The 15,187-nt window shown below is 42.1% G+C and overlaps 1 protein-coding gene across 2 annotated transcripts; it reads right to left on the bottom strand.

Annotated features, from left to right (window-relative positions):
• Positions 1–1,746: 1,746 nt before the first annotated feature.
• On the bottom strand, positions 1,747–10,433 carry CLN5 (CLN5 lysosomal BMP synthase). Of its 2 annotated transcripts, none has more exons than XM_027116048.1 (4): positions 10,243–10,433; positions 6,869–7,034; positions 6,094–6,319; positions 1,747–3,824 (listed from the first exon to the last, which is right to left on the bottom strand). In XM_027116048.1, exons 1-4 carry the CDS (start codon positions 10,416–10,418, stop codon positions 3,313–3,315), a joined length of 1,080 nt encoding a protein of 359 aa, XP_026971849.1. In that variant the 5' UTR covers positions 10,419–10,433; the 3' UTR covers positions 1,747–3,312. The 2 variants fall into 2 exon arrangements, with proteins under 2 accessions (XP_026971849.1, XP_026971850.1); XM_027116049.1 differs by lacking the exon at positions 10,243–10,433 and adding an exon at positions 10,093–10,112.
• Between the last annotated feature and the right edge of the window lie 4,754 nt (positions 10,434–15,187).

Here is a 15,187-nt window from a genome sequence, read left to right on the forward strand (position 1 = left end):
AATCAAAGGAGAATTCTTTATATTTATGGAAAAGCTTAGGATAGAAGGCAAGGGTTGGTATGAAGAAGGCTCAGGCCTGAACTAGGTCCTTTAATAAGCTGTAAAGTAATCTCTACCCCATACACAGCTGGGCACAATCTTTGCACAGATTCCAGCTCAGTTTATCTGTGGGGCTGGTTTTTAAATGTTACCAAGCAGCCAGAAAAATTTTACCTACTTGCTGATACCCAATTTTCCTTTAAAAAAAAGGACATATCATATGATATATAAAAAAGAACACAAAGCCTTTTACTCCAAAGTGAATTAAGAGCTTATCCTTAGAATAATCAGTCCAGTAAAAGAATATATGATTACCATGCTGTTTTGTTTTAAATAGGGAAAAGAAAATGTAGAAGGTTTAAGAAGCAGGATGCTATTTGGACAACAAAGGGTAAATACGAGGAAGATGCTGGAAACAAACTTTGGCCAACTCATTTGCTGTGAGGGGAAAAGCGTGTGTGGGGTTTGGGAACGTTGCTGTTTTTTTAACATACCAATAATTTCTTTTAAAAAAAAAAGTCATCTTAAAGGAAATACAGTCCTAGGGAATTCGTTAAGTGCCACCAGAGCAGATTATAAAACTGGATGAGATGTCTTAAGATTTTTTATTTTATTTTTCTGATTTCTAATAAGGAGCCAATATTGAGTGAGGGTTCCAAATATTTAGTTTATTTTCACCTTTTGCCTATTTTCCTGTACCTACAACTGATGACACACTGTGGGTATACTTACCTAATATGGAGCCAGAATTAATAAGTTATTAATAAGATTATTCTAAAGCCCTAATATAACTTAAGACTTCAACTAATGGTTTCTTGTAGAGGAAATTTTATACATTTACAACTTAACGAGAAAAACAGAAATCACATTTAAGTTAGTTATACAGAAGTTCAAAGGACAGCAAAATTTAATTGGCAGATTCCTGCCTGGCTTGTGTCTTGGTTTTCCAGCTACCATTTTAAAAGCTTTTTCCTGAATCATGTCTGCTTCAAAGCCCTACTTCAACTTGTAAGTATAGCTGATAGGCTTGATAAGTTCTTAAGAAGTACTTACTTATATGAATGCTACACACTCTGTTATAGTATCCTGAGTCTGTATGTCAAATTCTCAGTAGAATTTCTTCACATCAGTATTCTTAGGAACAGTGGAAAATCATGAACGCTTTTTAATGTAACTAGTAGATTCTTGCTTTAATATTCAAGTTCCATGTACGGATGTCCTCATTTGTTGTTGCCATGGAACCAAGTTCTGTGATTTACAGTTAATACAAACTTGGCATAGGAGTTTCTGCTTGTTACCCCAATGTAGGTCTGGAAATCCAAACACTTTTTCCAGAGCAATTTTCCTGAATCCGTAGAGGCTGACATTGCCCGATTTTAGCCGCTAGATGGTGCCAGTGCAAAGATCCAAGTTTTCTTGTGACATACTCTGAAGACAACTAGCAGGTTAAAGAGGTTAAAGTAATCAGGAATGTTTGGCGCTATTAACGTGAGTAGACAAGGCTAAACTGTAGGCAGTGAAAGCCACGTCTCCCTGTGCTTGAGGGTGAGACATCCTCTGTGCAGCAGGCATCATAATGATGCAGTGCTTCTTATGCTATCTGTGCTGAAGGACTGGGTTTTTATTTTTAGACTGAGTTTTAGTGCCTATAGTTTTGAAGACAGTGATAAATTCCTAGATGAAATAAAAGCAAAGTACAAGCCCCCGTTTTTTTTTTTTTTTAATTGGATTCAACAGAAACAAAATTAGTCCAACAAGTTGCTTTAAGAGTTCCTCCTCACAGACCAGAACATATGGTGTTAGTAACTTATGGTCCAGGCACTGGTCTGAGGACCACACTTTGAGCAGCGCCGAAAAACCTGCTTGCTGGTGCATCCCATTCAGTCAGCAGAACCTGGTTCAAAATGAGGCTCCATTACCACTAGGTGGGTAGCTGTGGAAAGGTCACGTAACCTTTCTAAGTTTCAATTTCCTCATTTGAGTCACGTGAAGAGTACCTACGCTTAGGCTTTTTATGAGAACTCAATGTACTAACCTCTTAGGAAGCACTCAAATGTGGGCAGAAACTGAATAGAATTGGTACATTTACATATTAAATACAGACTGTTTGATCTCTGCCTCATCATTTTCCTGACTGGTAGGTATTTTTTCCATGAATAGAAACAAGGTGTTCAGTTATCAGACACTTAAAGGACCTTGAAACCTTGTTTGATGGCCCTAATGGAAGCACGGCTACTTGGCGATCCTTGACAAAAACCTGCCCTCTCTCTGGGAAGTGTACCTTCTTCCACTGCTGGCAGCTTTAGTGGGCGGCGGAGGGACTGTGTGAAGCAGTGAAGGAGTTAGTTAAAGGGTGCCCGTTCACCCAGATGTACCTGCAGTCAGATACTTCCATGTTCCGTATGTGTGAAGAACCAACCGCAGAAGCACTATGCTGCCCGCTCAGAGTCTGGGTGATTATTACAAAGCCAGGAAAGGCTGGCCTGTAAACCACAATAGGCAAGATCAATGATGGCAGTTTGTTCTCTGATTAATCATCATAGTTACCACTTACTGTGACCTTACTAGGCCAAACTATACATGGCTTCAGTCTTTACAACAATCGTGACAGATGAATCATTTTCGAGATAAGGAAACTAAGGTTTGGAAATGATAAGTTGCTTAAATCACAAAATACCAGTTACTGGCTAGTTCTAAAATGCTAGCCAGAAACTTGTGCTCTTTATCACTGATTTTACCACATCTGGAAGCATGATCACTCCAGCTGTGGTGTCCCAATTACTCTTTAAGGTTAAGTGAATAGAACAAAATCAAACTACTAGGACTGGCTCTAGAAGTTACAAAGGCTGTAAAGTCAGTCAAAACTACCAGAAAGTACCTAAATGAGAAAGTGTAATTACCATATCTGCAAAAAGTAGCTCCCACCATGACAATGTCACTGGCAGTATTCTTAGTTTTGGCACACCATATCCACAATTTCACATTCTGAGTCCAAAGACCCTGTATATCTGATGACATGATATAATTCTCCATATTAACAAAGCCTTGGAGATTGAAATCAAGATCACCTAATGGGTTCACTCTGGCCAACACAATAAGAGTTTTCAGCTCCTTTCCAAAAAAATTCCCAAGATATTATTATGCAGCAATTCTGCCCATGTGTATTTTACCTTTCTGTCCCAAGGAAGAAAGGCCTAAGAAATCCACACATGTAAAACCACTCCCTGAAAAACTGATGAGCTAGTAGAAAAAAAAAGCAGTAGAATTAAGGTTTTATAAACCAGAGAGTGTTCTGTTTCTGTTAGGTAAAGGGATTTCTTCATATGTTATTTTAATAAAAGGGAATTTCATAGGTAAAAACCAATATTCAAAATTATAAAACAAATAGAACTGTCTGTGTATAATCACAGCATCAAAAATTTGCAAGAGACTCAAAAGAAACTCTTTAGTTGACAAATGTGGTTTGAAAGGACAATAAAACCTTTTTATGGCTAAAGCAAGAGTCTTGTCTCCTGTTGGCCCAAAAACAGATGTTTCATTTCCCAAGTAAGTAGGTTCTCCACTGTAAAGAAATATTCTTGTATAGTTGGTTTCTATCTTCTTGAAGTCTGCTCCAAGTTCAGCCAACTTCTTATATGTCCTTAACACAAATTTGGAACAGTCGTAGGATTCAAACCATGTCTCTGCCCCTTTTTCTGGGCTGGCTTGGACAGTCCATGTCTCATAATAAATCCCCGTTTCATTGTCCTGTTTTACCCACTTTGCCATTTTGTTAAATATGTCTCCTAGTTAAAAACAAACAAAAAAACACAACACTATGTGAACATCAAAGCTAATCATGTTAGTTTTAAGTAAAATGCTCTAACCAGATCAAGGCCATGACTACATGGTTAAACAACAGTTTTTGAATTTCCAAACCTGCATCTCACAAAAGGAATCCAAGCTCAGCCAATTACTGTTCCATTTTTCAAGGCACAAGGTATTTCTGAACTAAACATTAGATATAATAGGTGTATAAAGAGGAGTCTTACATACAAATTCTGTAATCATTTAAGCTACAGTCAAAAGCTAAATTGTACATGTGCCAAAGCCCTCTTTCTCTACTCCACTCAACAAATCTTGGATTCAGAGGCAAAAGAGAAAAAAGCAGCAAGGGAAAAATTGTGGAAGAGGAAAAAGTGAATGAGGCAAAGACAGTGTAAGAAGAACTGAGGAAGGTGAAACATGAAGCTTTTCTGTGCAAAGCAAGGTATGAATGGCTGCCTGAGGAACAGCTACTTGACTTGAGAAGGAAGCACCGTGCCCCATTCACCTTCAATATCTGGTATCTCCTTTTGCTCCCTGTACTTGTGGCTACTGCTTACAACCTTTCTACCCACTACACAAATTCTTCCAGTGAATCAACTAAACTGGAAATGTTTTTGACCAAGTTCATGGATTATACAGACTCCAGGATGGCTAACACTCTCTCTTACCACCTTGTACCAGACCAGAGGAATCTCTCCAAATGTTAACAAAATACTCTGCATGGCTGCAACCACATCTGGGCCTAAAACAGCATGGCCCCAACATTTCACTTTGTCACTGTGTGTGAATCTTTCTTAGGTTACTCCAGCTTGAGTCCATAAAATCAATATTTAAAGCCCTACAGAATGAACAGAGTAGCTGCTTTTATCAATTTTATGGTATTAAAATGGTGAAATAATATAAATCCTGTTTTCTTAGAGCTGGGGATACTGTTCATAGTGTTCAACTTTGAAAAGCCACTGCTTGTAATGAAGAGAGATGAATGCTTCAAAACCCTATTCTGTAATGTGAAGAAAGGTCAATGAACAGGATTAATCACAAGGCAGATGGATAACTTACAAGATTTCAGTACCAGCGTATTGCAAACTCTTCTACAGAAAATAGTGATCACTTGTTCATATGATCATACTTTGATGTCAGAAGGAAGATTTTGTAGATAATGAGGTAGGTGGAAATGGAGAAAAGAGAGATGTGAACTGGCCTGGAGTGAAAGAAGGATAGCTATTTACCACAATGAGCATTGCTAAAAGAGAAATGGACTTTTATATTGTTGGATGGTTTGGGGCACATCAATTAGAAAATAGGAAGAAATATAGAAAACAGCATGATAAATAGTTAAAAGATTCCCAGATTACATTTAAAAGATACCAATTCTGCAAATCAAAACCCCAATGAGATATTACCTCACACCTGTCAGAATGGCCATCATCAAAAAGACACCAAATAACAAGTGTTGGTGAGGGTGTGGAGAAAAGGGAACCCTCGTGCACTATTGATGGGAATGTAAATTGGTGCAGCCACTATGGAGAACAGTATGGAGGTTCCTCAAAAAATTAAACATAGAACTACCATATGATCCAGCAATTCCACTCCTGGGCATTTATCCAAAGGAAGAGAAAACACTAACTTGAAAAGATATAAGCACCCCTAAGTTTCCTGCAGCATTATTTACAATAGCCAAGACATGGAAATGACCCAAGTTTCCATCGAGGGATGAATGAATAAGGAAAATGTGGCATGTACATACAATGGAATATTATTCAGCCGTAAAAAAGAATGAAATCTTGCCATTTGTGACAACATGGATGGACCTAGAGGATATTATGTTTAGTAAGTCAGACAGAGAAAGGCAAATTACCATATGATTTCATATGGTATGTAGAATCTAAAAAATAAAACAAATGAACAAACAAAAGAAAATAGAAACAGACCCACAGATACAGAGAACAAACTGGTGGTCACCTCTAAAATAGAGATTTACCTCTATTATTTTATTTAGAAAGTCCAATTTAATTGTACAGCTTTATATCATTTATTTTTATTATGAAAATAGAAAAGATAATCTGTAAATAAGGTGAAGTTTTGCATGAGTAATAGTTTGGATCAAAGGTTAGTGATTCCAGAAGTGTATTTTATAAGTTGATCTCTGAAGAGCAGACCGTTACTGAGAGGCCTCAATGAAAGTAATTTCTGTCATTTTTGGATATTGATGCAATCATCAAATGCTGCCATAGTTTTGAAACTTACCTGATATGGTTGCTACTAGAACTAACGTCCCATTTTCCTTCCAGTGAATATCATCAATTCCTTCAAAAAAGCAGGCAGCTCCTTGATTACACCAGAAAGGGGCATTCATTTCAGGTCGGAGATGGGGAAATGTGCAGTTTCCCAGCTGGAAAAGTTCATACCATTCCATTGTGTAGTTCTTTTCAGTTAAAGTACTCCTGAATCCAATGGCGTCGTGCATAATTTTCTGTGTAAAGATCATACATGTATCAAAGCATCTGTGAAGTAACCGCTGTTTCAGGAGCCAGATGGGAGAAAGTGCGATACCGCAGCTGCATATAGAGTAGACCAGTTATTCCCCTTCCCTGTTGCTATTCTCACGTTGAGCAGCCTCCATGCCCCAGACACAGGAAGGAAGTCTGTGTACCTCTCAGGTGATGAGAGGCTCAAATGGTGAGCTAACCTAGGAAAAGTGTGCACAATAGGAACTGGATGTGAAGAAGTGATTCCCACCTGCCTTGCCCCTTGCTCGGGGCCTCCTCCTTTCTTTCCTTCCAGGATCTGGGTACAGGAATTGCATTTGGATCCATAATATTAAAATGGATTAAAGCAATTGCATTGATTATTGTCAGGATCATAAAACCTGATTATTTTTTTGGACTACTTATTTAAAATGTGCTAAGAGGAACACCAATAAACATAATCTAAAACTAGTGACTGAATAGAGATTATTCCCTCAAATCCACTTAATCAAATCACTTAATTAACCAGCCACAAGATCAAGATGCAGCCTTACCAAGTGTCCCAGGAGGTCTCCATATTTAAATTCCCACACTGGGGCTTGTAAACGAAAGACTTCAATGACATCATCATCCTTCATCACTGGGACAGGGGAGCCAGTGGGACAGAAAGTGTATTTAGCTTGACAGTAAGGATCTGGTTCCGGACGGAAGGAAAAGCGTCTAACAAAAAAAAATCATCAACTTAGATTCTAATAGGAATTTGGTTCTCACACATCGTAGAATCCAGATTTTAATTTCACTGTCAATCACATTTTTAGAAAAAAACACCCAAAGCTCAGCCATAGTGTATACATATACATTTTATATGTTATCCTGTGAACAAACTCCAATGATGTCTTTAATAGCAAATGATACATTGAAAGCAACTGATAATTGCATGCTTCCTGGTTCCCCGCTCCCATTGTGAGAATGCTGAAGACGGACCACACGTGAAAATGTTTATAGCTCCACACCTTATTTAGTAGACAGATATTTACTGAATAAAGGAATAGCTTTCAAATGATATTGAACTTCCCAAACAATCCATATGTTAAGATTATTCAAAGATAATCATAATTAAATAGAACACATTTTCTATTTTCTTGAGGATTAGCCGACATCCCCTTCAACCAATATTATCGAGGATCTACGACTATACTAGAAAGGAGGGAAACAAAAGTTAAAATGCTGTTCCTCCCCTCAAGGAGCTCTGGGTGAGGGCTGGTAAGACATTAAACAAGTGATGAAGCGCAGCACGGTGAGTGCTTACAAAGAAATACACAAAGGCCTGAGGGTGCAAAAGAGGGAGAAATCATTTTTACCTGCTGCGGGATGCCTGGGGGTAAGGAGGCAAAGGAAGAGATGAAGGCCTAGCCTAGGTTTTTAAAATACTTTAGGAAGTCAGTACGGAAAAGGAAACAAAACACTAAATACTCTAAGATAAGCATGACACGCCGGAAGAGTCTCAAGTGGGTAAGGAAGACTGGAGTTCAGGCTTCAAGGCAGCAGCGGTGAGAGGAGAGGGAGGCAGGGACTGTCACTTCGCCCTAATTCAGGTGCACCTCGGAGACAGCGTGGGTCGCTTCCAGACCACCACATATGTCGGATGATGCTGTAAAGGGAAGGGAGTCATCCGAGCTTTTTAGTTTCCCAGTGCATATAAAAGTTATGTTTAAATCATACCGTGGTCTATTCAGCGTGCAATAGTATTATGTCTTAAAAACCCCAACATATTGTATGTGCCTCAATTAAAAAATACTTTACTGCTAAAAAATGCTAACTACCATCTGACCACACAAGGTTGCCACAAAACTTCAGTTGGTAAAAAATGCGGTATCTGAGAAGTGCAATAAAACGAGAGGTATGTCTGGACAATGTGAAGGGCACCCTCTCGAGTGCCACAGCTGGGGAGGGCTGAGCCCGGGAGGGAGATCAGTTAAAGGATCTGAAGTAGCAGATGTGATATAACTGAATTTGCTCTAAATAAGCCTCATTTTATGAATTAGAAAAGGGTGGGGAGAAAGGCCAAATTAAGGCTGAGAGGGCAGTGAGGAGGTCACAGCAATAATACAACAAGCAAGGAAGCAGCCTGAGAAGGCCACGGCAGTAGGACTGGGGAGGAGGGACTGTGGTGATTTCAAATCAGCAGACACTCACTACACACCTTTCACTGGAGAGAAAGATGAAAGAGAAAGTAGCTGCCTCTATCCTCTAAGAATCCTAGATTCCCTCAGGTTCTAGCCCAATCTATTGTTTTACAATCCTAACACATCAACAAAAATGTCTATTCTAATTTAAAGAGTTAAAATCTTGATTTAGGGAGTTCCCTGGTGGTCTAGTGGTTAGGATTCGGTTCTTGCACTGCCTTGGCCTGGGTTCAATCCCTGGTCAGGGAACTAAGTTCCCGCAAGCCCTGCGGTACAGCCAAAAAAAAAACACCTTTATTTAGACAAAAATATTGACAACCCCTCCTAAAAGCTTACGAGTCTTGGATATACTTAACTGTTTTATAGGTGCTTACCTGGTTTAAGCAAATGGGCAACTACATATAGGCTTCACTTACCCACAGCAAAATCTATTTTAGGTCAAAGGTAATTTCAAAAGTATGATTTAAGTGTGAACTTAATAAAGTTAAAATTTTATGATGGGGATTAGATGAAGGCATGTACTTAACACTTCAAACTTTTAAAGAAACATAAGAAGTCATAGTCAATATCTTGTCCTTAAATCAAGTAGTTTTGGATTTCCAATCTCTTCCTTGTTTTATTGAATATTAAATTTTTACTTCTTTTGAACATTTTATTAACACTTTCAAGAAAACCAGCTTCAAACTCAAATTTCTCTTTTCATGTATATCAAGCAAAACAAGGAAGTACTGCGAGCCATTTAGTGAGCAGAATACACCAATACTGTATTCAGGTTTGAAAATAGCTGGCTAGCATTTACTAGATTTAATCCCCCCAACAAACCTGAAGTAACTACTGTTCCTACTTTTTGACTCAGGACATGTGGACACTGAGATACTGAGCAACTTTCCCAAGATCACACAGCTAGTGATGGTGGAGCCTGACTTGATCCGCAGTGGTCGGAGCCCAGAACTCACTCGCGACCTCTAGGTTATCCTGTCTCCCAACTCACCATTTCGTCATCCAGAATAGTCGTGCATTTCCAAAAGCTGCGGGCCCTTCCCCTGCCTGATGTTGACACCATGTTTTCTTTCTTTCTCTCTGCTTAGCCATCTCTGACAATTAGGCCATGTAAATACTCTTCTAGTTCAAAGGCTCAAATACGCTTCGCATATCTGCAGTCTCCGTGTCCTCAGCTTATGACCAGCGTCCTACCTCCAGGCTGAAGACAGTGGACAAACGAGGTCGCCAACCGAGGGGCCGAGCGGATTCCCGGGTCGCCGGACTTCTAGTGCTAAAAACGGGAAGTCCCAGGCAAACCCAGGCAAGCTGGGTAAACTGGACACTTAACGTGCAAATGTTATGCACTCAAGATAACTAAATGACAGGGCATGGCACGGTAATAAATGCGATATTAAAGGTCTCCCCAAACTATTCAAACTGTCAGTGACTTGTACCCGACAGTCACGCGACGAAATAACATTACTCCCTTTTCATCCACGATTCGGGGCAGCCCTGAGTCTAGGTCACCTCGTAACTGGCTCAAGGGTCCCGGGAGGAGGTGACCCCAGGGCGGCGCGCAGCAAACAGCCGCGACTCAACAGCTCTCTTACTTCATTCAACGCCGCGCCCTCAGGGTCGCCGAGCGCCGCCCCCGCACAACTGCGCGACCGGGACACAATCCCCTCCCCGCCCCCCCGCCTTTGACCCGCGAACTTCGGCCGCGCGCGCGAGCGCCCGCCCCGCCGCGCCAGCGCACTCACTTGTAAGGCACCGGCCACTGGCGCCGGGAGGGGCCGCTCGCCGCCACCGCTGCCGCCGCCGCCGCCAGCCAGAGCAGCGCGGAGGCCCAGCGCCAAGGCACGCAGACCGGAGCCACATCCCCGCCCACGCACCGCCGCCCCCAGGCCCCCGGACCAACTCTCCCCGCCTGCGCCATGAGGCGACTCCCGCTGCTTGCAGCGCCTCCCGCGCCCCGCGACGGCGGAGGGCCGGCGAGCAGAGCATGCGCAGAGCCACGCCCTCGACGGCGGCTCCACCCCCTGTCCGGCGCGTCCGGCGCGTCCGGCGCGCCCGTCCCGAGCGCGGGCGGCTTCTGGACTAGGCCGAGCCGGAAGGCGCTTTGGTCCAGTTCCCCCGAGCAGCCCAAACAGGCCGTGGGCCTTCTTTTTCTCTGACTCTTAATGACGAGTTCTTTCGGCCTCACGTCTCAGTTTAAAGGTCACCACTTCTTTGGAGCTTCTGCTGACGTTCCCCCAGCTACAGTCACCACAAGCAAGCAAACAGAAAGTCCAGCTTTGGTCTCGTTTGGATTCTCTAGCACCGAACTCTTACCTCATCCCTCAGGGCCCAGACTAGGAGACAACAGACATTTGAGTGAAGGAGAATATATGGGGGAGGTGAGTGCACTGAGGAAGACAATGATGGGGGAGTGACTGGCCCTCACCTGACTAAGCCGGTGATGACAGTGGCCACACTAACAAGTAGCTCACATCCACCCACCTCCCCCCCTCAATGTTCATCCTTGTTGGATCTACCGCTTCAGTTGCGAAGGAGATTCTGCATTACTCTGTCGTCTTTGACCCTTCAGCCACCTGAAGAAAACAATGGGATCAGCTGCCCTGCTTCTGATGAGGCATTCATGGCCTGCCCTGCTCTCATAGACAGAGGTTGACGTATGTCTATAAATAGTGCATTATGGACTTCCGTGGTGGCGCAGCAGTTAAGAATCCGCCTGCCAATGCAGGGGACAAGGGTTCGAGCCCTGGTCCGGGAAGATCCCACATGCTGCAGAGCAGCTAAGCCCGTGGGCCACAACTACTGAGCCTGCACTCTAGAACCCGCGAGCCACAACTACTGAGCCCGCGTGTCACAACTACTGAAGCCCACACGCCTAGAGCCCGTGCTCCACAACAAGAGAAGCCACTGCAATGAGAAGCCCGAGCACTGCAAGGAAGAGGAGCCCCCGCTCACAGCAACTAGAGAAAGCCCGCGCACAGCAACGAAGACCCAATGCGGCCAAAAATAAATAAATAAATAGTGTATTAAAGACACATAATCATTTATAGTCACTTATGGTCACTTACAGTCACTCGTTTCACAAGAGGGCGGCCTGCAGGACTCAGACCAGGGCTTTCCAACGCTTTCACGTCACCCACAACATGAGTGAACCAGCATAGTATTTGTAAGTATGTTGGAATGAGCAGGGTGACTGCAGTGGCCAGAGGGGACTGTTGTGACCCGGTGGGCAGGGGGTCGGGGGTGAGGGCACGGTGAGAGGTGGGAGCGTCATTGGCTTCCCCACGCCTGCCAGGCCTTCTGAGGGTCGATGGGAATTGTTCCCCTCTACGCACACACGCCTTTGCCCACTTGCTACAGCAGGTTGGGGATTCTGGGGAGGTTCAGGCAGGGCTTCATTTTAACCCTCACTTACCTAAGCATTTAGATGGCTCCAACCCTAGCCCTCCTCCGTATACCACCACCCAGTTCAAAATCACCAAACCTAAGCTGGCTTCTCCAAAGACCCACCCAAGATGAGAGGGAAACTCATCCTAGCGGTGACAGCAGACGGGTACTGCTTGATCTGAAGGGCACCTGTAGGATTCTGAGTGGGCCCGCACTTGAGCATGGCTTAAAGCTAAAAGAAGCAGCTCTCGGAAGAAACATTATAGATTTTACAAATAAAGAGACCAGACGCTAGAGGGCCACAGTGGAACTTTCTATCCTGCTCAGGATTTCCCAGAGCTACAAAACCAAGCTTCAGATCGACCTTGGTTAGTGGTGGGGATCTCCCCTCTTGGGTGTGCAGTCTCTCCACTCTGTGTGCAAGGAGCTCTCATGGTTAACACAGCGTTTCCTCATATTAGCCCTGACTCAGTCTCTCGGTAGCTCCCATCTGCTCTGCTCTGGTCTGCCTTCTGTTCTTCTTGGCTATGACCCTAGCACCCCGGGCTAAGAATGCTTCCAGACTTTTGTTGCCTGATCCCTCATCATACTTGCTACTTCTCTCTAGTCCGACGTTTTTAAACTTTGAGGACCCAACAAATAGACTGAATTTTAATCCAATTGGTTTATTTTGCAGGCTTTTCCAATTAGCCTAAGACCACAATAGTGGAACAATACTGTAGTCTAGTAAAATCAGGTTTATTAACCATTGCATCGTGGGAGGTTGCGCACAGAGGAACTGCGTGGCATCTCCCCAAGCAAAGGAAAATATAGAGTTATAGGATTCTGAGATAGGGTGGAGTTTAAGTGAAATTTAAGTGAGCAGTATTTTGGTAGGCTCAAAGCAAGGCTGTGTGTCAACACACAGAGTCAATGTGCAGCTTAGATGACAAAGTGGACCTGGGGTCCTATTTCCTTGGATACTATGAAGTTTAAATAGAGATGGAATTTTTGTGTCTAGAAACCCCTTATTGCGAGCTCTGCACCTGGGTTGTAAAGGTTGTAAATTGAAGCTGCTTATCTGTGTCAAGGGGCTGAGAATCTCCAGGTAAAGGTGAGATATTTCATTCTTACTGATGTAATTTCCAACAGCAAAAACTCTCTAAGTCTTTAACTTTAGAGAACAAATTTTCTCAGTGAGTCAGAAAGCAGGAGGTGGTTATGACACTTTACAGCTCTGTTTGGGGAGAAATATTGTTTTATGTTAATTTTGCAACTGATTTTATCAGCCTTTTATTCCAGGCTCCTGGATGGCAGGCAGATTTTTACAGTCCAAGCTAATTTTACTTTCTCACTTATGATGAAATAAAAATTCATATTTTAAGGCAAGACAAGAAAATTTTAAATGTAAATATTTTCTCTCTCCATCTGGGCTTCCTCGCTCCCCTCTAGTGTGCACTGTGCATCTGCATTATGTGTTAACGAGACCTCTCCGGTGGCAGAAATACCTGCTCAACATAGAGATCAATTTTTCTCCTTCTGGCACCAGCCATGTTGTAACTCCTTAGAAGATATCATTCATTTCTCAGTCCTGTAAGAGGTCACGATGAGTCACCACTGGCCTTGTATGGGCAGACATCTTTAATGAACTTTATGTACAATGCCAATATATCATTTCCCTTAAAGATAGGGATTGGTGCAGAACAGACTGGTCAGAGGACCTGGGGAGATCCTGGGCCGCACCTAATGGAAGTTCTTAGCTTAAATACTTACGTATGACCTATTAATGTTACTGGCTATGTTAGTAAATATTCTGCCTCTTTTACAAGATTATTGTTTCTTGCATTACCAAATGTGTGATGAGCCTCAGATAAAGTTAATGATGATTATGCGACTTGAAATGATTGGCCAAATATACAGTTCTGTAAGATCAATGATTGTAATAGTGTAACTGTAGATATGGGAAGAAGCAACAAGAGGGGACCATGTCCTGAACCATAACAGACTAATAAAACAGGTGGTACAGAAGCTTTCGCCTATGTTAACAGGGCCTAGTTTAGTGACAACGCACTGAGTGGCCTACCAAGGAAATCCTTGCCTAACCTGAGAATGCACATTCCTAGCACCTTGGGACAAACTGGTCATGAAATGCCTCCCAGACCTTGGCTGAAATTAAGACTGTAAGGGAAGGGATTGGAAAACAAAGAATGTTGCCCACCATCCAGTTCTACAAGAATCATTTCATTAGCCACTGCAGTCCCTGACCTACAATACACCCTAAAAGGAATTAAGGGTGAAGATAGGATAAGGCACTCTGTGCTCTGGGAAAACTGACAGAACTGGCCTTCAGAGAGTTAGATATGTTCAGAAGAAAAAATTTTATGAACCTGGATTCTTACATCTTCCCATACTTAGAAAAACATTTAAAAAAAAACCCATTAACTAAGATATCTGTTCCTCGTGACTAGCAACAAACTTCTGCCAAGCTGTGTGCTTGACTGCACACACCGGCTTCCCCAGAATCACATAGATACTGACCTCCCCTCTTCACTCTTTGGAACAGTTCTCAGAGCTCTCTGAGAGACTGTCTCCTGGGTTATAATCCTCAGTTTGACTTGAATGAGATTTTCCATTTCTTTCTTAGACTGTTGATTAGTTTCTTCATTGACACTTATAATGCACTGTCAATATTATAAATCCAGTGTTAATATTATTTTACTTACTAAAAAACATTAGTCTGAGAAGGGGTTTAACCAGGCTGCCAAAGAGATCCATGGAACATGAAGAAAGGTTAAGAGCCCTTGCCCTAGGGCTGGGGCTGTACTAATTTTAATGCAAGAGGTTAATAGTATCTTGATGTTAATCAATTCATTAACAGCCCCCCTCCCCCAAAAGCTATGAAACTTGGGTACACGTACCTGTTTTACAGGTGCTTAACTGGCTTAAACAAATACAATCAACTATATAGCAATATATAGGCCCTATTTTCAGATTTTTATTGGCATTTCACTTACCTACAGCATAACTTATTTTAGGTCAAAGATAAGTTAACAGTATAATTTAGTGTGAATTTAATAAAGTTACACATTATATCCACATGAAGGAATTAGTGTCACATACTTAATATGTGATACTTTAAAACAAACGACTGTGGAGCTATAGTTAACCCTCTACCCTAATCCTAAATCAAGTAATTCTGGATTTATACTCTTTTACTTGTTACATTAACTCTTTTAAACAATTCTTTACAATCTTCTAGTTATTTATTGCATATATTTTTACTTTTGTTGTGAACAGTTTACTAATATTGTCAAGAAAGCCAGC

The sequence above is a fragment of the Aethalodelphis obliquidens genome, unplaced genomic scaffold (assembly GCF_003676395.1).
Source record: "Aethalodelphis obliquidens isolate GAN/ISIS:26980383/991018 unplaced genomic scaffold, ASM367639v1 scaffold15, whole genome shotgun sequence".
Taxonomy (NCBI): domain Eukaryota; kingdom Metazoa; phylum Chordata; class Mammalia; order Artiodactyla; family Delphinidae; genus Aethalodelphis; species Aethalodelphis obliquidens.